Source organism: Microcaecilia unicolor, chromosome 5 (genome assembly GCF_901765095.1).
Source record: "Microcaecilia unicolor chromosome 5, aMicUni1.1, whole genome shotgun sequence".
In the NCBI taxonomy this organism is placed as follows: Eukaryota; Metazoa; Chordata; class Amphibia; order Gymnophiona; family Siphonopidae; genus Microcaecilia; species Microcaecilia unicolor.
In genome coordinates, this window is record NC_044035.1 from 252894993 (window position 1) to 252917173 (window position 22181).

Here is a 22181-nt window from a genome sequence, read left to right on the forward strand (position 1 = left end):
GTAGGGTTGGAGGTCCAGCACTTTGTGAAGCTGATCTTGCAATGCAGAACATCAGCATCAGGAAAGTATTGGTCCTGTGACCAGCTGTTTTGAACATACTTAGGTGCCAGATTACAAAGGAGAAGGAAGAATGATGTAGTGGTGGAGAGCCACAACAGAGGCTTCTGCTGCCCTGCCAACATCCTGTTTGGCTGCCAGGATGTGCTCCACCCAACTGACTCTACTAGCTCTTTTGCCGCTCTTTTGCCGCTCCCCCCAATTCTGGCACCCTAGGTGATTGCCTAGTTTTCCTAGCCATAAGGCCGTCCCTGCATTCCAGGTAACAGTACCAATCGCAGATAGTGTCCTCCGTTCCTGCCATCATCTCTCATCTGACAAGCAGTGAATGCTGGACTGCGGCCAGGCACCACAAATATTGTCCTTCTCTGATAAGTGAAAAGCTCACTGGTTGCATAGCTGAGGGACTCAAATATTTATAACCAGAACAGAGAGGGAAACTGGAGGAGAGTCTGATGCTGTTTAAAGATTTATAGCACTGGTGATCACCTTCCGAGCTGTCTCATGAAGCGCGAAGGAAGTTGGGGGGGGGGGGGGGGTTGAAACATGCTAGCATTGCACACCATATCAAATCGCATCTCGAGCCCCTTTTGCCCAGCCCTTTTCTATATACACATGGCACTAGAGTGGAAAAAACTCAGTTTAGTTTAAAAAAAAAATAGAGAACATCTCGGAACCGACAAAGTCCAGGTATGTAAATATTTTTGAAGTGTTCCCTGGATCAGGACTTTCACTAACCACACCCTCTCCAAAAGACATTACACGATGTGATACCCGCAAGCGAGCCTTCTCTGGAGTAGCCCCCACACTCTGAAATGCACTGTCTGAAAGGCTCCGCTTAACACAAGACTATCTCTACTTCAGAAAGCAGGTGAAAGCTTGGCTCTTCAACCAGGCCTTTAATAAAAGAAGTAACTAACTTGTTAGTCTCACACATACAAGGAGTGACTCGGGCTGCACATACTGCAGCAGGACATGTTTATCCACTCCTACCCTAGATGAGATAATATTTAACCATCTCTCTGACCTCATGTACAACTTTCTTTAAAACAGTCACCTTACTTTCTAACTCTTCTTACTCTCTTACTTATCTATATGTTCCATCTTTGCTTTACCCTTCACTATCAATTAAAATGTTCTATTACGTATTGTGTTGGCATTGTAAGTAGTATACTATCAGCCTTATTTTCGAAAGTGATGGGTGCCCATATTTCAACCCAAATCGGGAGATGGGCGCCTTTCTCCGGTGGGCGCCCAAATCGGTATAATTGAAAGCAGATTTTGGGCGCCTCCAACAGCAATCTGTCACGGGAACGAACAAAGTTGACCGGGGCGTGTCAGAGGTGTGGTGAAGGCGGGACTGGGGCGTGTTTATCGGCCGAGCAGAGATGGGCGCCCTCGGCCGATAATGGAAAAAAGAAAAGCGTTTTTAGCGAGAAGTTGGGTCACTTTTTCTGGACCCCTTTTTTCTTTCACTAACCACACCCTCTCCAAAAGACATTACACGATGTGATACCCGCAAGCGAAGCAGAGGAAAGGGGGAGTAGGAGGAGTAGGCTCTTGAACAACACCAGTAGGCGACGTAGATAGGAACAATCTCTTTATTAAATTATACACTCGACTCAACACAGCCGTGTTTCGGCGCTACAGACGCCTTCTTCAGGAGTCTATGAAATAAAACCAAACAATGGTAATATAACAAACATGCAGAACAAAAGTAAAATAAATGTAGAACGTTAAATGTGTGATAAACATAAATTCCATGTAGAATTAAAAAATTAATAAAAACATTTTTTATAAAAAACATTTTTGTAAAAAAATTTTATTATTAGTATTGCAGAAATGCTATAATATATATACACATATACATATATATATATATATATATACATACATACATATACATACATATACATACACATACATATAAAATCCATACATGTAAAAATACATATACTCAAACATACATGCATATATAGTTTTCAAATATATAATAAATACTTAAATTATTAAATTATTAAAAATATTAGATTATATATAACATACGATAAAGGTGTTGTATATTACCAATCAAAGAAGGATGACATCTAAAAATTAGCAGAAAAAACATCAAAATGAAGTATAACGAAAAAACTCAAAATACAGTGAAATAAATAAATAAAACACACTTACAACCAATTAGTAAATAATATATGATGTAACCATATAAGTTAAGTATCATAGATAAACTGACCTTGTGATATATAAATACAGTGGGGAAAATAAGTATTTGATCCCTTGCTGATTTTGTAAGTTTGCCCACTGACAAAGACATGAGCAGCCCATAATTGAAGGGTAGGTTATTGGTAACAGTGAGAGATAGCACATCACAAATTAAATCCGGAAAATCACATTGTGGAAAGTATATGAATTTATTTGCATTCTGCAGAGGGAAATAAGTATTTAATCCCTCTGGCAAACAAGACCTAATACTTGGTGGCAAAACCCTTGTTGGCAAGCACAGCGGTCAGACGTCTTCTGTAGTTGATGATGAGGTTTGCACACATGTCAGGAGGAATTTTGGTCCACTCCTCTTTGCAGATCATCTCTAAATCATTAAGAGTTCTGGGCTGTCGCTTGGCAACTCGCAGCTTCAGCTCCCTCCATAAGTTTTCAATGGGATTAAGGTCTGGTGACTGGCTAGGCCACTCCATGACCCTAATGTGCTTCTTCCTGAGCCACTCCTTTGTTGCCTTGGCTGTATGTTTTGGGTCATTGTCGTGCTGGAAGACCCAGCCACGACCCATTTTTAAGGCCCTGGCGGAGGGAAGGAGGTTGTCACTCAGAATTGTACGGTACATGGCCCCATCCATTCTCCCATTGATGCGGTGAAGTAGTCCTGTGCCCTTAGCAGAGAAACACCCCCAAAACATAACATTTCCACCTCCATGCTTGACAGTGGGGACGTGTTCTTTGGGTCATAGGCAGCATTTCTCTTCCTCCAAACACGGCGAGTTGAGTTCATGCCAAAGAGCTCAATTTTTGTCTCATCTGACCACAGCACCTTCTCCCAATCACTCTCGGCATCATCCAGGTGTTCACTGGCAAACTTCAGACGGGCCGTCACATGTGCCTTCCGGAGCAGGGGGACCTTGCGGGCACTGCAGGATTGCAATCCGTTATGTCGTAATGTGTTACCAATGGTTTTCGTGGTGACAGTGGTCCCAGCTGCCTTGAGATCATTGACAAGTTCCCCCCTTGTAGTTGTAGGCTGATTTCTAACCTTCCTCATGATCAAGGATACCCCACGAGGTGAGATTTTGCGTGGAGCCCCAGATCTTTGTCGATTGACAGTCATTTTGTACTTCTTCCATTTTCTTACTATGGCACCAACAGTTGTCTCCTTCTCGCCCAGCGTCTTACTGATGGTTTTGTAGCCCATTCCAGCCTTGTGCAGGTGTATGATCTTGTCCCTGACATCCTTAGACAGCTCCTTGCTCTTGGCCATTTTGTAGAGGTTAGAGTCTGACTGATTCACTGAGTCTGTGGACAGGTGTCTTTCATACAGGTGACCATTGCCGACAGCTGTCTGTCATGCAGGTAACGAGTTGATTTGGAGCATCTACCTGGTCTGTAGGGGCCAGATCTCTTACTGGTTGGTGGGGGATCAAATACTTATTTCCCTCTGCAGAATGCAAATAAATTCATATACTTTCCACAATGTGATTTTCCGGATTTAATTTGTGATGTGCTATCTCTCACTGTTACCAATAACCTACCCTTCAATTATGGGCTGCTCATGTCTTTGTCAGTGGGCAAACTTACAAAATCAGCAAGGGATCAAATACTTATTTCCCCCACTGTATATGAATATTAAGCTCAAAGAGAATGAAAGCAAGGCTTCTGCTACAATTGTAATCCTATAGATAAAGCAGAAAACGCTCAGTTATTTATGGCAACATGGCAGGCTTAAAGAATATGTTTTGAATATATATGTATAAAAAGGGTGTATATGCATGTATCAGAAAATCAATGTATAAAGTTTAGTATCAAACAATACCTGCACACATCCTATCCACAAATACACCAATATTTCAAAAAAGTCTCAAGAAAATTTTTTTATATAATATGGCACAAATGTTGAAAAACACTAATTTATAAAAATTAATGCATAATTTAGTGAACACACAGGACCTCCGTTATTCTGTGCTCAGAAAGGATATAAATATGATAAAAATAAATAAATAAAAGAGTCTGTGATGCGAATACCCAAAATAGATGGTGCAGATTTTATCCTGTGATGTTTAAAACTAAACATCATAATAGATGCAGCACCTGATATTAAAAAATAGCGAGCGTTCTCTGGAGTAGCCCCCACACTCTGAAATGCACTGTCTGAAAGGCTCCGCTTAACACAAGACTATCTCTACTTCAGAAAGCAGGTGAAAGCTTGGCTCTTCAACCAGGCCTTTAATAAAAGAAGTAACTAACTTGTTAGTCTCACACACACAAGGAGTGACTCGGGCTGCACATACTGCAGCAGGACATGTTTATCCACTCCTACCCTAGATGAGATAATATTTAACCATCTCTCTGACCTCATGTACAACTTTCTTTAAAACAGTCACCTTACTTTCTAACTCTTCCTCCTAGTTTCTTGCCCATCTATATGTTACAACTTTGCCTTACCCTTCACTATCAATTATAATGTTCTATTACGTATTGTGTTGACATTGTAAGTAGTATACCACGCCATACTTTGTATTGTTGAATATTTTTACTGCTGTAATTGCCTATTGCTCTTGTTTGATCTATTCTTACTGTACACCGCCTTGAGTGAATTCCTTCAAAAAGGTGGTAAATAAATCCTAATAAATAATAAAATGTACTAAATTGCTCATACTGACTCGCAGAACCGAGTTGTATACATTCTAATAAAAGCATTGAAAGGAACTTCGTATTATAAAATAGGACAGAAAACCATATATACTCAAAAAGATAAATTAAAAGGAGTATAATTAAAGAAAAAAAAGAAGTAGAGGATGGGGGCCGTAGAGGGGGATCCTGGTCCTAACTATTGTTATATGTTTGATGGAACAGCTGAGTCTTAATTGCAGATTTAAAAGGAAAGCTCAGCACGGATAAACAATGGGGGTTTATTCCAATTAAAGGGAGATAAAAGTAAAAAGTGCTGCGTCTAGTTATTTCAAATTGTGCGACCTTAGGTCCTGGGAGTACCAAGCGCTGGTCATTTGAAGAACGCAAGACCTGACTAGATGAGTAGGGAATTGTAAGTGATGTTAAATAAGCCGGTAAAGCTGTTCTGAACACCTTTTAAAGATGAGGATCAGTACCTTTGTAAAAGATTCCCTGTTCTACAGGCAACCAGTGATGATTTTCAAATAAAGAGTAATATGATCAAAGTGGCCATATTTTGTAAAGTTTGAAGTTTCTTTCAAAGTTGCCCAGAGTCACAAGGAGCTGCAGTGGGAATTGAACCCAGTTCCCCAGGATCAAAGTCCACTGCACTAACCATTAGGTTACTCTTCTGCTCCATAAATTAATACTTGACCATTATGTGCCAGAGCCGGTGGTGGGAGGCGGGGATAGTGCTGGGCAGACTTATACGGTCTGTGCCAGAGCCGGTGGTGGGAGACAGGGATAGTGCTGGGCAGACTTATACGGTCTGTGCCAGAGCCGGTGGTGAGAGGCGGGGATAGTGCTGGGCAGACTTATACGGTCTGTGCCAGAGCCGGTGGTTGGGAGGCGGGGATAGTGCTGGGCAGACTTATACGGTCTGTGCCCTGAAGAGCATAGATACAAATCAAAGTAGGGTATACACCAAAAGTAGCACACATGAGTTGTCTTGTTGGGCAGACTGGATGGACCATGCGGGTCTTTTTCTGCCGTCATCTACTATGTATAAGGGCTGAAATGAATTCCTAATTGCCAAGTTTCTACAAACAATGAAATCAAAGTTGGAATGTGCCCCTTATTATCTCGGCAAGTTTTCTAACCAGCAATTGTTTCCTTGCCCAATTTTTCTTGCAAGGGGATAGTTTTCAAGGCACTCTACCTTCCAGGCATTCTGCTACAGACACCTGCTGTGTGGCATTGTAGTGCAATAAGGCAGCAGCTGCCATAGAAACCAAGGCAGGTATGTCTCTGGGCTCATCTTCACTCACCAGCTACTTGGTTTTGCAAAACCCATAAGCACAATCATAGGAGCCAGCTCTGTGGGTGCTTGAGGACCCCCAATATTGACTAAACTCCTTGACTGTGTCCAGGGGGAGGCAATTTCCATTGGGTTTAGCACCCCCAATAATTTTGAAAAAGTTGGCTCCTCTGAGCACAGTCCATTGCAAAGAGGCAGAAATGTGTGCACTGTGTCCACACTCAGCTGCTACAAGGTATGACTGAAGAGGGAGATGGGATGGAGAACACAATGTATAATGAATGAAGGTTTTGCAGGCTTTGTGCCAAGCTGTGCCTGTGGCTTCCAGCCGGGGAATATAGCAGCCAAGCCCTGACACCAGAGCTGCCCTCTGTCCCAGTCGCCCACGGTCACGGATCTTGCTGGCGCTGTTTTAGGATTCTTGGGCTTTAGACAGATCCAGGAGGTAGGGGGGGAGCTGTAAGGGCTTTTTTCCCCCCCCGGTTTGATTGCAAAGAGCTGGGAGGAACTTTTAAGTTTTCCACTGAACTGTTGGACAAATCTTTAGAAGGTAAAATGCATTGGAACTATGGTTAACTAGAATAATTTAACAATACCTGTTTTGTATAATGTACCAACACATTTTCTTCTAGAATTTCTTAGGACTGCGCCTTAACTAACCTTTAGTACGTTTGAACACAGCAGAATGTGCTTTGCCATCAGTTAAAAACTGAATTTTGTGAGTTCTCCCCTCCTCCTCCCTTCTCAGTCTTAAAACTGAATATGCTCCTTATGCATTCAGTTATCCTGTTAGCAGAAAGAACTTGGGTTCCTTTTTTAAAACTGAGATATTTTAGCCAAGCAGAAGGAATCTTTGCTGCAAAAAATAGCAGATCTGAGTTTATAATGTGTGAGTGTATAGATGCAGGTAAATTGTAAGATGGCTGAAGTTGTGTGTGTTTCAACCCTTCCCCCCCCCCCCCCCCCCGGCCCATCTGGTCAAGATTTGTGTATACTTCAATAACGGATAGCTGTCCTGTTGTTTGTAGGGTTACTGATGATTTTGGGAGTGCTAAGCCCAATGGAAATAACCCCTCCCTGGACACTTCCTTAACATCCCTCCGGACTGGCCCAGGGTTGGACTGATGGGCTGTACACGCCTTCCAGCAGGTGGAGACTGAGAAACTTCTGACTCTAGAGAGCCAATAAGAGCCCTGGCCATGTGGCCCTAGCCTCAGTATTTTCTCAGTCTCCAGCAGGCGGTAGAAGGTGAGCACATTAGTCTCTTTCTCTACTTAAACCCTTCTGTGCCTGGGGAATCCAGTGTAGAGGCTAGGAAGAGAGCAGTTTTTTCATCTCCAGCCTCAGGGGTGCTAAACTAGGGGTCCCGGGTCCTTCCCCCACTTCCTCCCCATCTCCCTTTGGTGCAGGGAAGGGCTAACTCTTTCAGAGGAAAGGTGTTTAGCCTTTGGGAGAGGCAGCCACTTTCACTTTTGATTGGGGAAAAAAAAGCACCATTTGTTACCTTTCCTCTCCCCCAGTCACAAATGAGCAAGCAGCTCGGTAGTACTGCACTGATTTGTGAGCCTGCTTCAGTTGCTCTCGTTTCTCGGCTCCTGTTTTATAAAAAAAAAAAAAAGAGAAAACTTCACAGGGGTGCGGAGCGAACGACGCTATGGCAGAGAAGTTAAAGCTCTTTGGCAACTTCATCCCCAGCTGACCTGAAGAGCAAAAGATCTGAATGGAGAATCGAAGCCAGATTCCTCTACATGGCAGTGACTGAGTCGCCACACCACCCTAGGCTACAATTTTCTTTCCTGAAGAGTGGAAGGAGCTATAGCTACAACCTTTGCAACTCTCCCACTGGTGGCCTGCTTGTTTCACCACTGCCAATTGGAGGAGACGGTGGGCTGAGAGCAATTTTTGTGCCCCTTCATATTTACATCCTGTGCAGTTGCACCATTCACAGCTTTCCTATGCACACTTTCAGTTCAGTTACTCTGGGCTCTGAGGAGTAGCCCGTTGGATTAGAGCAGCAGCCTGAGAACCAGGGAAGCCAGAGTTCAAACCCAGCTTCTCCCACTGATGCTCTATGATCTTCGGCACGTCACTCCACCCTTGATTGCCTCATGTACAATTTAGATTATAAGCCCACTTGGACAGGAGAAACAACTCGGGTACTTGATTTGTAATTTGCCATAAACTGAGGTTTGGAAAAGGCAAGGAATTCTAAATTCAAGATTTTCCAGAGATGTTGGAGCACAAGAGCTCTTAATACCTAATGGAATTCAAACATGCGTGGGATAAACATGAAGGATTCCTGCTTAGAAGGAATGGATCTACGGAATCTTAGCGGAGGCTGGGTGGTGACGCCGGTAATTGGAGAGTAAAAGTGCTGGGCGGACTTCTACAGTCTGCGCCCTGATCGTGGCTGAATAGATATGGATGGACTAGAGTGTAAATTTTAAGGGGCTTCGACATTAGTTTCAGAACTTTTAGTACAGGAACAGTGCTGGGCAGACTTTTATGGTATGGCCTGAGAAAGGCAGGGACAAATCAAACTCTGGTATACATATAAAGTATCACATACTATGTTAAATGAGTTTATCTTGTTGGGCAGACTGAATGGACTATTCAGGTCTTTATCTGCCGTCACTTACTATGTTACTATATAACACCATACATGACCCTCTTTCAGACTCTCTTTATTTGGCCAGTACAAGGTATTGCCTCCTAGAAAGAATAACAGTTTTGCCAGCCTCCAGGCTGAACCCATATCTCCCATCCTTTGAGGCTGTCCATGTCTGGGCAAGTCCCAAATTATCCTGGCATACTCAAGAAGCAGTGTCTCCAAATGGATTAGTTTTGTGCACTTTGTAGAGTTCCTAATCTTCCCAGGTGGTGATTATTGCAATTGTAGATGGTGGCCTTGCAAATGAATACTGTATTGTGTTCTGCTAACCCAAATAATGATTGGTTTTTTTTAATCATAGTATGACTTTGTTTTTTCTATCTTTAGTCCATTTTCCATGGAGAAATTTCTGATGTGCTGTATTGAACTTTAGTGACCAAAAGCAAAAGGTACAGTGTAGTATTCTGATTCAGATAACTTTATTGGCATGACAATTTTACATGTGTTGCCAAAGTAATACATTTATGGGTTAAGTTTAAAAAGAAGGTATAATAACTATAAAATTACAATGTGCGGAGGTTAATAATGAGAACAGTTCCCAGGTTCTGGTTCTGTTCTGCATTTTCTCTGTCCAGATCACATTCTGTGCCTGGTCACAAAATTCAACAAAGTTTGCTGCTGTAGCTATTGTTTCTTCTCTTTCCCCCCAGGATTATAGAGTTTTTCCTGCTTGTTCTTTTGTTGGAAGTCTGCTTTTCTCTGTTAGTTTTGGGAAATCTTGTTCTCTGTCTTTGTTTTTTGCACAGTGTAATAGGAAATGCATTTCTATTTCCATTTTATTTAAAAGTTTTCCTCCCACAACAGAATGGACACCCCTGGGACAAAGCAGAGTGATCTTAGAAAGATGTGTTTTGCAATTAAGTTTCAATGTGAAAAGACTAGAGTGACCTATATGGAGTCATGGTTGAAACCAATCTTCAGCGAACTTGGGGAGGCTGGATTATTTTTTTCCACAGCATCACTAACTTTGCTGGCTCTGGGAGTTATTGAAAAAACCTTAGTAATGTAATGGGGGCTCAGGCGTTGAGTTGGGTATTGGTTTTGTGGGAAGTAAAGTTGAAGATAGCAGGGCCTGAAATGATTTACTAGTAAAGATTGGAAAGCTAAAACTTTGGGTGATGTGGAGGACAGTAGTGGGGAAAAGGTTGCGAGGACAGCTAAAAGACTGAGAGCATTGATGTTTGTCAATGTTTTATGTAGGAACCTGCCATACCACCACTCTTGAATAAAACAAATCAAGTGATTTTGAACATCTTGCCCAAATTCGATAAATGTTTCATCCATTTTAGGCAATCTCTACTGGACAGACTAGATGTAGCATTTGCAGGGCTGCACTAGATTCTTTTTGTATGGTGTTGAAAAAATGCTATTCTATAAGCTGCGCTTAAAGTTAGGCATTGTTTATAGAGCGTTTACGCCTGGGAATTGCACCTAACTGTAGGCACAGCCTTTTTCACCAACTCATGGTGCAAGCATGTGGCTTTACACTGTAATTCTATAAAGGCTTAGGCGTGCACCTATATTGAGGCAAAACATTGTACCTTAAACAAAATATACAAACACTATGGTAGTTGCAATGTTCTTGATCAAATCAATAAGTTCTGTATTTAATATGGGGGAAAAAACCATGTGCTTAGATGGGCATCAGCCGAGTGCCTTATAATAGCACCACGACTAGCCCAATTTAGTCATAGCAACATGGAAAAAAAATCCCATTAAATTAACATAAAATATTTCTAAAAAACTGAAAGGTTTCAATCGGTGTTTATCTTTATATTTAAATCAAATAGAATAACACACACCTGTTTTCACATACAGAAACTTCTTCAAAATACAGAAAATTCCAACATGAGCCATATTTCACTCAAAATGATCTGCCTCAGAGAGAATGTTTCATAAATTCTGAAGAAGTTTGATTCCAGTCACTCAAAACAGATGCTGAAAAACATTTATAATATATCTAAAAAATCTATATGATGGAGATCATTGGCTTGGCTGGCTGCGTTGATTTGGGTGGCTCTGACTGGGCTGACTGGATTCACTCGGCTGAATGGGTTTACTGGGTTGACTTAGCTGACTGAATTGATTTGGCTGATTTGGCCGACTGGGTTGATTAAGAAAACAGCTGACTTGGCTGAGTTGACGTGGTTGAGTAGATGGGCTGACTGGGTTGACTTAGCTGACTAAATTGACCTGTCTGACTTTGCTGACGGGGTTGATTAGGAAAATGGCTGACTTGGCTGGGTAGACTTAGTTGAGTGGATGGGCTGACTGGGTTGATTAGGAAAATGGCTGACTTGGCTGGGTTGACTTGGTTGAGTAGATGGGCTGGCTGGGTTGATTAGGAAAATGGTTGACTTGGCTGGGTTGGCTGGGGTTGAGTCATGATTAGAATTGACTGGGTTGGCTCAGCTGACAGAGGCTGACTGGGGTTGAAGGGTTGATTCAACTGTTGAGGCAAACTTGTCTGTCTTGGTTGACAGGGGTTGACTGCTTTTTTCAGCTTTAGCCAAAAACTAAAACTGCCACCAAAACGGTCGAAATGCTTTTGACTGAAACTGCGGCTGAAACTCATTGCCTGGTGTTGGCCGAAACCAAAAACTACTGAAGCCTGCTGGGGCTTGTCACAGCTTGCAGCCTACAGTCCTCTGCTAAGTCCACAGAAGATTACCCTCCAGTCTTGGGAACTGCAAGCACAGACTGACAACTGGAAAGTGCTTGTTAAAATGGCTCGCCCAACAAGTCTGGCACAAGTTCTCAAGTCAGTGCAGATGTAGTTAGATATCTTCTGAGAAAGTAACTTTCTGAGAATGTGTGAAAAAAAAATCATGATTACTAGCTTTTTATGCCCAACTGAACACGAATAACAAAAGAAAGCAGAATTGGATTGTTTCTGTAGGAGTAAACTGTAATCATACTAATCCCTACTGGTCAGTGTAGGTAGAGATGTGCAAATACTAAAATTATGTTATGTACTCTGGATGTTATTTTCAAAATCACATTTCTCAATTAGCTGTTCTGAGTTCAAACTTCTAAGATTTCTTTATACTAAGAAACTACAAATATCCAACTAATAGTAATAACAAGAATTTATTTACAATAAGAATAGCAAACAAAAACAGAGAAAATATAAAAGTGACATATAAATGTTCAGAAGTGTAACAGAATAAAAGTAGAATGTCAGTTATTTAAATGTTAGAATGAGCACTAATCTGATATTGGAATGAACACACACTTCCCTGAGATACAAGGTAAGTGCCACCTGTTACCCCGAAGATGATTACAGAGCTTGGTTTATGACCTGCAGATGTTGCCATGGGCAGTGCTTGTTCCAATGCCAATTAGTTGATAAGATGAAGAGTGTAGAGTGGATATCCAATGAGTCTGAGTCTCTGGTCAATCCCCTCTTGCCACAGCAGATGTCTTTTTGATATCGGCAATGTCTGGATGGTTTGATAACATCGTGACAGGTGATTGGTTGGTGTCCTTTGTTGTAACCAAGGAGACCACAGGAATATCTTATGACATTTATTCCCCCTAAACCAACCTCTCCTCCTCCCCCATTCTCTATTTCTGTGGATAACACTCTCATCCTTCCTGTCTCATCAGCTCGTAACCTTGGGGTCATCTTCGACTCCTCCCTCTCCTTCTCTGCACATATTCAACAGATTGCTAAAACCTGTCGTTTCTTTCTCTATAATATCAGCAAAATTCGCCCTTTCCTTTCTGAGCACACTACCAGAACCCTCATCCACGCTCTTATCACTTCTCACTTAGACTATTGCAACTTGCTTCTCACAGGTCTTCCACTTAGCCATCTCTCTCCTCTTCAATCTGTTCAAAATTCTGCTGCACGACTAATGTTCCGCCATGGTCGTTATGCTCATATTAGCCCTCTCCTCAAGTCACTTCACTGGCTTCCTATCCGTTTCCCGCATACAGTTCAAACTCCTCTTATTGACCTATAAGTGCATTCACTCTGCAGCTCCTCAGTACCTCTCCACTCTCATCTCTCCCTACATTCCTCCCCGGGAACTCCATTCACTGGGTAAATCTCTCTTATCTGCACCTTTCTCCTCCACTGCTAACTCCAGACTCCGTTCCTTTTATCTTGCTGCACCATATGCCTGGAATAGATTTCCTGAGCCGGTACGTGAAGCTCCATCTCTGACCGTCTTCAAATCTAAGCTAAAAGCCCACCTTTTTGATGCTGCTTTTAACTCCTAATCCTTGTTCACTTGTTCAGAACCCTTATTTTATCATCCTCACTTTAATATTCCCTTATCTCTTGTTTGTCCTGTTTGTCCTAATTAGATTGTAAGCTCTGTCGAGCAGGGACTGTCTCTTCATGTTCAAGTGTACAGCACTGCGTACGTCTAGTAGCGCTATAGAAATGATAAGTAGTAGTAGTAGTATTCTGGAGGATTTTTAGGTGTCGGTCAGTCTGTGGTCAATTTGACCAAGATTCTTGTCACAGTTGCCCACATTCCTTTGTCATGTCAGCAAGTTTAAGAAGAAAAACAAAAAAAAATAGCACAAAGGGCCTTTAAAAACAAAAGAGATACAATACTTATATTGAAATCGTTTTAATGATCAAATGTGATTGAAGGGAGACCCGACACGGGCCGTGTTTCGGTGCTACCGCACCTGCGTCAGGGGTCACACCAATGACAGGGAGGCTTATACAGACAAATTCAGAACATCTGTTGACTTTCAAAGTTGTCTATAAATGAATTCCTCCATATGTCATACAGTATTGAGCTCACGCACACTTTGGATCTTCGTCTACGTAAGGTATTTCTTCTGTTTCTGGCTGTTGGGACCGAGAAACACCAGGTAAGACAGAAGGGCAGCAAGTCTATAAATTGATGCCTCATTTTATATGTTGCAAAGGGGCACACAGTGGCACCAATTCTATAATGGCTTATGGTCATTCCCAAGCCGTTGGAGCACTAGCGCAAAGCCACATCAGTGTGCCAAAAAGGTAGGTGTGCCCACTTACGATGAGTCAATGGCTGGCATAAGTGGGTGAGCCTAAAGTGTGCTATGCAATGCAAGCAACTCATTGTATTGTATAAGTTGTGCCTGTCACTTGGTGACATACCCATGCTCCACCCTCATGCGTGCTCCCCTGACAGTTGTATGCTAAGAAATTTAGGCACACTGGGCCCAATATTCAGTTGGTGGCGAGTAGTGTGTTTGCTGTCTACTGCCGCTGCCACCACCATTAAACCTGGATATTCAATGTATTGAATATTTGGTTTTATTTTGCCCACTAAAAAGTTAATCGGCTATGTCGGTATTCAGCGCTAACTGGTTAACTTTTTAGTAGTCAAAGGGCTAGGCCTGCTATTTAAGCAGCCTGTTTTGATCACTCAATGTGCTGAATATCTCTGCCTAACTGGCTATATCACTAGCCAGGATATTTAGCGGGAGATTGCTCCCATCAAATATCCGCAGTTAGGCACTAAAATGCTATTTAACTGGCCAGGAGTGGTTTTGAATATCAGAGGGACTGTCTATAGAATAGTGACTAACACTTTTGCATGTAACTGCCAGTCACACACAGGTGCTGCTGTTCTATAAATTGGGCATATAGAATTGCCTTTTGTGATGATAGCTGCTAGTCTAGATAAGTTAGAGGTGATGGCAAGGTAGAGAGGCGAATCAGAAACAACCATGAAAGGAAATCATTTAAAGTAACACCTCTCACTAGAGGGACTGTGTAAAAAAACACTCCATCACCACTGAGACACTGACTAATATCTCAGAGCTGGCACACAGTCAATTGCCCAGTGTCTGTTACAATGAGGCTCCCTCCCTCTTCGCCTGCTGTGCTTTTATCATTGCTTATTGTCTGATCATTGCATTACTGAGCATTCATCTATTATGCTGTGTCTGATCAGCTGCACAGACATATTGAAGATTCCAGCCTTGCCTCACAGCTACCTCAGATTAGCAATTAATTGTGTATTAATGAAGGCAAATTGCCTTCTGTGGCCAGCTTTTATGTAAAATGATGCTGGTGTTATTTGCATAACAGCATAAAAGTATCTTTGTGATGAGGCAACATAATGCGTTGTTACTCAAAAAGCTCCCCATGGAAAGCAAAGATGTGCAGATTACAGTTTATTGATAAGGACCCTTCCTGCAGGTGCACTAATTTGATTTTGCAGGAGAAGGACGGCCCCTTTCACGCCTTTCTCTCCATCCTCAGCATTTGTGAGCTTTGCATAGGACAGTGCTTTTCAAGCTTTTATCTAAGATGACTCTGTTTTAACACTTAAAAATTCACCTGATCCCTTGATGATGAAACAAAATGGCAGACCTCTGCTCCCTCGTTCACTTTCTCCTTTCCCCAGTTATCCAAGCATAAAGAGAGCAGCAGTTGCAGTGGTGGCAGCAGTGGAATAGCCAGATGAGTCATTTTGGTTGGGCACTCAATTTTTCCCCATCCCTGCTCTCTCCTCTGTCCCTCACCTCCACCACCCACTGAATAAATACCTGATCTGGAAGAGATCCCCAAGCCCTGCTAGCTGAAGAGGGCCTCCTCCGGTGGCCAGAACACTCCTGTACTATCTGTAGTCGGTAGCGCTTTCTGTGGGCCGCTGCCCCCTCCCCCCCCCCCCCCCCCCCCCACCCACACACACACACACACACGTTTTTGAGCATTCATACAGGAGGTGGGTGTAGCAGCAGCCCATACAAAATGCCTCCAGCCACAGAGAGTATGGAAGCGTTCCGGCTGCTGACGGAGTCCTCTTCAGCTGGCGGGGTGTCCCAATTTTGGGTGGGAACAGAGCCACCCAGGCCCACCCATGGCTGCGCTACTGGTTAGTACAGGATGCTGTGTGTCAGTGTGCACTCACAGATACCCAATACTCCCACTGGGTCTGTAGCCTAACAGTCTAGTGCAATGGGATTAGTACAGTGACTAGGTACACATAAAGGGGGAAAGGAGCAGCTGAGACTGGAGAGCATTCAGGAACTGAGAACAATTTGATTTCTAGAGAGCCAATTTACTATGGTGATACTGAGGTTTTGCATGTGGTTAGGGAACGGGCTGTGGCTAAGCTGATGAAGCAGTAGAATGGAAATACAGAATGCTTTAGTGGCATTTGAAAATGAATGGATGGCTATTGGATTGTGGAGGCATCTAGCTGTACTCCTGTGGTTCAGTCTAAAGCTGTCCATTGGGCTGCCTAGCCCTGTTCCAGATTTCCCATCATCTGAGTACAATGTTTGCAATGAAGGAGATTTATAAGGAGTATAGCTGTTTGTTATGAGAGATGTTGGGTAGGGTATCTATCTGCCTGGTGCCCCTACACCAATAATCTCTATCAGCACCAAACCTTCAACTTTAGCACATGATCAGAAGGTCATTGCCATCTTCAATACCTCCTGACAACAATACTAGCCTTTTCACTGCCAGCTTCTTTATGGTTTCCATGGAACTAGGAACTCAGGTCTGGTGTTAGGGGAAGGGGACAACTTGGGCAATTACTCTGAACTCTCATGTTATAGGAGGTCCATAACCTTCCTGAAGCTGAAGGAGATATAGTCTGGTGGTGGAGTAGGAATACTCTTCCAAATTTCTTCCCTGAGCTCCTGCATGTCCAATACTCACCTGTGGGAGCCTAACCCTCAAGTAGATTTATTCCACCATCAGCATTTATTCACAGCAAAGTGGGGGGGGGGGGGGGGGAGGAGATTGCTTCCATATGTTAATTTTTTTTAAGCATTTAACTTGCACCTTTTTCCAAGGTGAGTTACATTCAGGTCGAGTAGGTATTTCCCTGTTCCTAGTGGGCTCACATTCTGTTTTTACCTGAGACAATGGAGGGTTCAGTGACTTATCCAAGGTCACATGGAGCCTCCCTCTATAACAGGGGTGGGCAACCTCAGTTCTCGAGGGCATCAACCCATTCAGGTTTTCAGGATTTCCCCAATGAATATGCATTAACAACCTTATAATACTGGGCTATACCCTACTTGCTAACTGAACCAACAATACTAACAGTATAAATCTCTCTGCCAGTTAATTCATTTTTAGAAAATACCTTTATTATTTATTTGCTTACAAAACCTAATACCTTAACATATCATTCCTTCATACACACTCATGCACACTCACTTACAAATGTACTCTCATACACATTTCACAATAAAACCTTAATGGAGCAAACCCACTAATACATGTTATATCCTAACTGTTCAAAATGCCCAGTAACCTCAGCAGAATATTTGTTCAAAAAGTTCCTCTGATGCTAGTGCTGCACTACCCCCTAGGGTGTGCTTGTTGCTTTAAACTCCCATCATAGTCACAGCACTACACAAAATCCAATCCTTTTCATGTGTGCTGGGTCCCAGGAATTCCAAACGAAAATGCGAACATTCGCTTAGAGTTCTCCACTCCTGTGGTCAATCCACTTCCACTCATGCGATGTGCTTGAAACTCTTACAGTCATCCGATATACCCCAGACTCTACACAGCCTGTGTTTCGCTACATCCGCGTCATCAGGAGTCGGGTCCTACACAAACAAACATATGCAAAAGTGCTCACAAATCTATCCTAAACCCCTCTCAATAACTTATACTAATACTTTAACATTTTACTCACTGTGTAAACTTGTAAATCCCTTATGGCTGCAAGACGGTGGGGATTCTACTTCCACCTCACATCTGCCTACCAAACGCTGGCCCATGCGCTGTGAAAGCTGGCTTAAAACCTAATCAAACACCATACCATCCAGCCCCACCTACTCAAACCTGTAGCCACTCAACTTCTTTATTCAAACCCCCTGGCTCTACCGTATTCCACCTAAAAATGGTTCTTTGCTCACATCGTAACAACTGCTGTGTAATGTTGCCTCCTCTGCAGTTTCCTTGTACTTTAAACAATACCACAAACTGAAGATCCTCCACAGTGTGGCCAGCCCTCCCCCAATGGGCAACTAATGGTGTATCCTGCTTGGCTAACCTAATGTTGCTAAGGTGCTGAGCCATCCTGTTCTTAATGAATATGCATGAGATCTGTTTGCATGCACTGCCTCCATTGTATGCATATTCATTGGGGAAAACCTGACTGGGTTGAGGACCGAGGTTCCCACCCCTGGTCTATGATCAACCTTCTTGGGGTCAGATCTGTGTAGGGTGCAGAGTCTACAGCTCCCATTGGAACTCAATATATGTGCACCTTGCATTCCACCAATGGTAACACTGTTGGGTGATGACTGGGAATTCTCTGTCCAGAGGAGGAGCTGTGACCAGGACTTCTGAAGTGCCCGCCAGCATGTTCGGAAGAAATCAAGCTACTAATACTGGGCCAAAAACATATTTCTGCCTTTCCACTGTAAGCTTAGCTTATTAAATATACCAGGGCCTGATTTTATCAACCTTTTCTAGAATTGCCACAGAATGAGAGAAAAAGTTCATAAATCAGGCTTAAAATAGACAATGTGATCACATTCATATGTTTTGTTATGTAAGTATTTGGAGCTCAGAATAGCATTCACCCTTGCATGTGACATTTTTTCATACCTAGTGGTGTGTTTGCTTGATCCTTCAGACAGCGGCAACACAGGTAAATTCCTAGAAAAAAATCCCATCTATTCTAAGCTCTCAATAGCTCTAATGAATTGTATAAGTTAGATAAAAATGTGCATTGTCTGTGCTTCACTTTTTCTTTTGTCTACCTTTTTTTTTTTTTTTTAAACTACAGGGGTGGCTTTCCTTTGTTATGGCTGAAGGTGTTACATGCAACATTCTAGAACACGGTTCCTGAGGATTTGCTGCAAGAACTTCATCTAACAGTGCAACCTGCCACCTGGTGGCTACAAGGTGACATGACCTTGCCACAGAGGTCCATGATGGCCTGAAGAACAGTAAATTAAGCGAGGATGGTGCTGGTGTGACCCTTGCATCAGATCAAACACTTAACCGGGACAGAGCCCAGGAATGGGTTAGGCGTTAAATAGAACAATCCAACCTGTATGCCTTTAGCCTGGAGAACAATTCTGTTTGATATGTGAGAGATGAGGTTACACAAGGTGCAAGCATCCATGGCTCCTTAACCAGGAAACCTGAGCTGCCCCACTGGCTTCATGCAGGGAGGTTGGCAACTGTCCTCCATAGGATGCAACTGAAAGAGGAAGGGCCGAAGGAAATGGAGACCACATTTAACTGCAGCAACCTGTGTGACTGCCATATGGATGCTGGAATTAACCTGCAGGAGGGCCAAAGAGTGCAGCAGGAACTGTGCAGAATAATGACTGTAAGTCCCATTACTCAGGAGGGGGGGGGGGAGCGGAAATTTATAGTCTCTAATTAAAGGTTTTGCTTATTGAAGTGAGTGAGAGAGAAGGACTAGGAAACTGGAACATCTGTATCTGGTTCCCTATTTTTCAAATGCAGACATCTGCTGTGGTGACAGTAGGGGGGGGGGTGATTGTAGAAAGTCTGCTCTATAAGTTACAGACCTCCTATTTGGGGGTTAATCAGCAGGGTTTTACCTTTAATCCATTATACAAGGAATGTGAGCCTTCTAGTATATTCTAGTGCAGTTTGCCTGAGGGTTAAATTTCAGCCTGGCCAACTTCCCAGCTAGCCAGGCTGCTGCTGCCAGTTAGAGCAAGGTGCAGGGGTCGCTCTGCTGGACTAGAGTGGCAGGTTCACTTCCATGTGAATATTTCTGCAAAAACAAATTAATTAATAACTCCAGAATTTAGAAATATTTAGCAAAATATGATAGAGAGTTGCCTCTTCTCCTGAAATCACCTATTGCAAAGTCCCCCTCACCCTCCCAAAAAAAAAAAACAATGCAAAAGAGAAAAAAACAGGCTTAATTAGGAACACAAAAATCAGTGAAGGAGGCAATAATGAGGTTGAAAGGGTCTTACTTATTTCGTCTTGGGTTGTTTTTGTTAGTATTGAAAAAACTGGAGGAAATGCAGAAAATGAACTTTGTCTGGTGTACTGTGGTGTTCTCAATGAAAGAGAAGCCCACTCAGGTCTTAGTTTGCAGTCTGCACAAAGTGTTCTTTCTATTAGCACACGGCAGACAGAGTTCTACAGGAGATGTACTTAAGCCAGTTAATAAGTCACAATAATAAAAATATAGACACTACTGATTTCAGACAGCTCAAACTCTCAGATCTGGGAGACTTCCAAGCTGTTTGGCCTCCTTCCAAGGAAACAATGCCAAAGAGTCAATGTACAGCATGAGTGCACATGTGGTCACTGCCTCCATGGTGGCCTCTTCTCTTGCTCTTCTTACAGTGCTGCTTGCTTTCAGGTCAGACAGGAAGTCCCAAGCACTTGTCTTGAGGAACCTTTCAAAGCAGTTTATAATTGACAATATTAACAAAATAAAAAAGAAAATAGGAAAAATAAGAAAGGTGAATGAAACTGCACCATTCAGTAGGATTGACGGGATATTGTGTCATAGGTCAGTCTCTGCAGCCCCAGGTAGATCCCTCAGGGCTAGGGTTACCATATTTTCCCTAAGGAAAAGGAGAACACATTCCCCGCCCCCTGTAGCACCTCCGCCTGCCACCTGTCGCACCCCACCCCCTGTGACCCCCCCAAAGCCAGATTTCCTCTCTCTTCCCCCATGTATATCCCCCTCCCCAATTTTTCAGCCTCCCTCCACCCACATGACTCCATTCACTACGCCTCCCCTCCTGTACCTTATTGTAGTGCCCTGGTGGTCTAGTGGCCTCTTCGGGGTAGGAAAGAGCCCCCTCTTTCCTGCCCAGCACAGCTGTAGACCTCTCTTGCTCCCAGTGCAAAATGGCTGCCGAGAGGTCAAGCCGGTGACCTTACAAGACTTCTGTGGAAGTCTTGCAAGGCCACCGCTTGACCTCTCGGCAGCCATTTTGAAGTTGTGCAGGGAGCAAGATAGTCTGCAGACGCGGTGGGCAGCAAAGAGGGAACTCTTTCCTGCCCCAAAGAGGTCACTAGACCACCAGGCACCACACTAAGGTAAAGGAGGGAGGGAAGGATAGGACGCCCGTCTGCCCGCCAGCCTGGCCTTTCGTCTGCAAATCCGGACAAATGGGCAGGCTGGCAAAACCCACCTGGATGCACGGCCATGTCCTCAAAAAGAGGACATGTCCGGGTAAAACTGGATGTATGGTAGCCCTACTCAGGGCAGTTAGGAAAAAAAAAAGGGAGGGGGAAGAACTAGTTATGAAAAGCATTACTGAAAAGAGGGAGGAGCTTCCAAAGGAAGGGTCCACTACACTGAAAGTCGTGTTCTGATGAAATCATAGCATGTTGAAAAGAAGGAATTACGAGAGTATTAGATTGGGAAAGATGTGTAGGGCAGGAGTAAGGCATAGGCAAACTAGGTAAATGCCAAGGACCCAAATATTTAGAAGTGGTCCTATCAGATGTACGAACTCAATGGCTCTTAAGGTAGCTCTTGCCCTAGGATGCCTGCTGCTGCACAGAGAGGAGGATGGGAATCGGAACCATTGCTTCCCGCTGAGGTGTCTCTATTATCCCTCCACTGAGATGTCTCTATTATCCCTATCCCCTGCTGTTTCCTCATCTGTTTGCCCCTCCAGTTAGATCCATGGTGGGAGAAGGGCATCTTTGATGCTTTAAAATTGGGCTTTATTACATTGGAGGGGGGGCGGAGATTCAATGTGCTTGTTTGCCCAGGACCCAGAAAAGGGTTTATCTTCCCCTGCTTATAGGGGATATGAAAACAGGGCATTGGAGAGCTTGTGGCAGGGAGAGCACTGAACTCTGTGGGTCTGAAGAAAATAGATGTGTGATCCTGCATCTTTCACTTAACTCCCATTCCTTTCTCCAGCACACAGCCTCTGAAAGCACTGAGATCTCTGCAGCTCTCTTTGGGGTCCTCTGTCTCTTCCTTACTCTGGGCCTTCTTCAAGTGCTCTTCTTCTTCATCTTCACTGTCCGTTTTAGGAAGAACAGGTAAGCAATTTATTGAGACTTCGGCCTTCTTTTGAGAAGAATATCCCCTGAGGCTTTTTCCATATCGCTATCCCTCTTTGTTTCTTTGTATTTAGGTATCTGTGTGTTGTGAGTCTTTAGGCGGCAATTCTATAGATTGGTGCTTCCTTTTAAGTGCCACAAAGGGACGCACTTAGCACCAATTCTATAAGAGCTTAAGGGCTTGCCAAAGCAGTTTATAGAATATTAGCACAAAACTACATTGGCGGGTCTACTTATGACAGGTCAATGGCTGGCATTAAGTGGATGTGCCTCGGTGCGCCATGCAATGCACACAACTGATAGTATTCTGTAAGTTGTGCACATCGCTAGGC

General features: G+C 43.3%; 1 protein-coding gene across 1 annotated transcript in view; it reads left to right on the top strand.

Annotated features, from left to right (window-relative positions):
* The first annotated feature begins 18822 nt into the window (after positions 1 to 18822).
* The window catches only part of GPR156 (G protein-coupled receptor 156), a 78707-nt gene continuing 75348 nt past the window's right edge, over positions 18823 to 22181 (top strand). The window contains exons 1-2 of the mRNA XM_030205099.1: positions 18823 to 19156; positions 21704 to 21828. Of these exons, the coding sequence (XP_030060959.1) occupies positions 19019 to 19156; positions 21704 to 21828 (263 nt within the window). The 5' untranslated portion in view covers positions 18823 to 19018. The remainder of the gene's footprint in view (positions 19157 to 21703; positions 21829 to 22181) is intronic.